Here is a 1903-nt window from a genome sequence, read left to right on the forward strand (position 1 = left end):
GTATGTGCCCGGGGCGGCTAACGGCGACGTGAAGCCGGTGGTGTCGACCGCGCCCCTGGTGGACTTCCTCATGCAGCTGGAGGACTACACGCCCACCGTGAGCGCGGGGCCGGGGCCGGGGGCTGGGCTCGCTCCGGCTCGGGGCCACGCCGCCTGACGCTCTCCCGTTGCAGATCCCGGACGCCGTCACGGGCTATTACCTCAACCGGGCCGGCTTCGAGGCCTCCGACCCGCGCATGTAAGTGACGCCGGGAGCGCGGGCCCACGGCCTGGTGCCCGCGTCCCAACCTAACGCCTCCCCTGTGCCGCAGCATCCGCCTCATCTCGCTGGCCGCGCAGAAGTTCATCTCGGACATCGCCAACGACGCCCTGCAGCACTGCAAGATGAAGGGCACGGCCTCGGGCAGCTCCCGCAACAAGAGCAAGGTGAGGGGCAGGGCAGGGAGCAGGAGAGGCGGCGGGGGGCACGCTCGGGGCCGCACGGCCGCGGGGGCATGACGGCGCCTGTCCCGCAGGACAAGAAGTACACGCTGACCATGGAGGACCTGACCCCGGCGCTCGCCGAGTACGGCATCAATGTGAAGAAGCCGCATTATTTCACCTAGTGCCTGCGCCACAGGCCTGCCGCAGAGGGGCAGGACCCCGTCTGTCATTAAACCATGGACTTCGGGGTATTGGCTTCTCTGTGGTGCCGTCTGCCTTGCCCGCTCGCTTGCGCCTGACCTGGCCCTATGCTTTGCCCGTGCCACGATGGGTTTGCCAGAGCACAGGAGCCCATTCCCTGCAGCGGTGGGGTGGGCGGAGCAGCCGCAGATTTGGGGTTCTGCATCTTCTTAGTACCAGGCAGGCCCCAGCCCCTGCACTGTTGGGTGCTCCCACCCCCAGCTGCTGCGGCAGGACACGCATCCTGTTCTCAGGGGCAGGCAGGCAGCCATGGGGCTTCCAGGTCCTGCCGCTGCGGTGGCTGATCGAGGAAAGGTGGAGAGGCTGAGCACAGCTCAACGCTCCCTGCAGGGCAGTCGCACGGGCCTGGGCCTGGCCCTGGCCCTGCCCCGTGGCCCCGGGTCAGGGCCAGGCTGCTCCTCCTTGGGCAGGGCACCCCACCCACCCCCAGCCCTGCATGGTCACTGCAGCGCTGCGCCCAGCTGCACGTGGCCCCAGGCAGGCCACCCCACCCCTGCACTCAGCCACACGTGGCCTGCTTTTGTAACAAAGATTTATTCAGACGCTGGTGGTTTTCCCGTGGAGCCTGGATTGAAACAATGACAAAGTGAAGCGCGAAGCCAGGGTGGCGCCGGCCGTGGGCAGGCCAGCCCCAAGCCTCCCCCCCTGCCGTGGGGGAGAGGCTGGTGGGAGGGGCAGGGCCTGGAGAGCACCAGGGGAGCACAAGGCAAGGGCCACAGAGAGCGGAGATCAGCCTGGGCCTGGGGCTCCATATCCTGTGGCCGACAGAGCCTGGCCTCACCCTGTGTCCAGGGCTGCCCAGAGCCAGGCCCCTACCCAGCCTGCACCCATCGCTGCTTGGGGCAGTGCCGGTTGTGGCAGGGGTGAGGGAGCATTGCGGTGCCTGGAGCAGGGGCGGCAGCGTCGTCTGTACCGTGTGTCCGTGGCCGGCTCGGGCGGGGGCCCTGGCGCCTCTCGAAGGCACTTGGGGGCGGCGGGGGAAGCTGGTGGCGGCAGCTGGGTGGGCGCGGGGGCTACTTGTCCTGCATCTTCTCCAGGATGGGCACGATCATGTCAAACTTGGGGCGCTTGGCCGGGTCCTCGTTCATGCAGATCCTCATCAGCTTGCAGATGTGCGGCGAGATGCCGGGAGGGATAGTCGGGCGCAACCCCTCCAGTGCCACCTGCCCGCAAGCAGCCCCCGTCAGGGTCGGGGACCCCAGGGCTACAGCCCAGCCCC

General features: G+C 68.5%; 2 protein-coding genes across 2 annotated transcripts in view; one reads left to right on the forward strand and one right to left on the reverse strand.

Moving 5' to 3' along the window:
• Window position 1: 1 nt before the first annotated feature.
• TAF10 (TATA-box binding protein associated factor 10) lies at window positions 2–679 on the forward strand (the record flags this gene model as incomplete). The annotated part of the gene is made up of 4 exons (XM_019528550.1): window positions 2–97; window positions 174–238; window positions 312–426; window positions 516–679. Coding segments are annotated over 4 exons (366 nt in total), but the record flags the coding sequence as incomplete, so codon positions are not given.
• Window positions 680–1198: 519 nt separating this feature from the next.
• ILK (integrin linked kinase) overlaps window positions 1199–1903 on the reverse strand; it is a 2773-nt gene continuing 2068 nt past the window's right edge. Inside the window, exon 9 of the mRNA XM_019528551.1 lies at window positions 1199–1895. Coding sequence (XP_019384096.1) covers window positions 1698–1895 — 198 coding nt within the window. The 3' untranslated portion in view covers window positions 1199–1697. The remainder of the gene's footprint in view (window positions 1896–1903) is intronic.

Source organism: Crocodylus porosus, unplaced genomic scaffold (genome assembly GCF_001723895.1).
Source record: "Crocodylus porosus isolate Cpor-Errol unplaced genomic scaffold, CroPor_comp1, whole genome shotgun sequence".
NCBI lineage: Eukaryota > Metazoa > Chordata > Crocodylia > Crocodylidae > Crocodylus > Crocodylus porosus.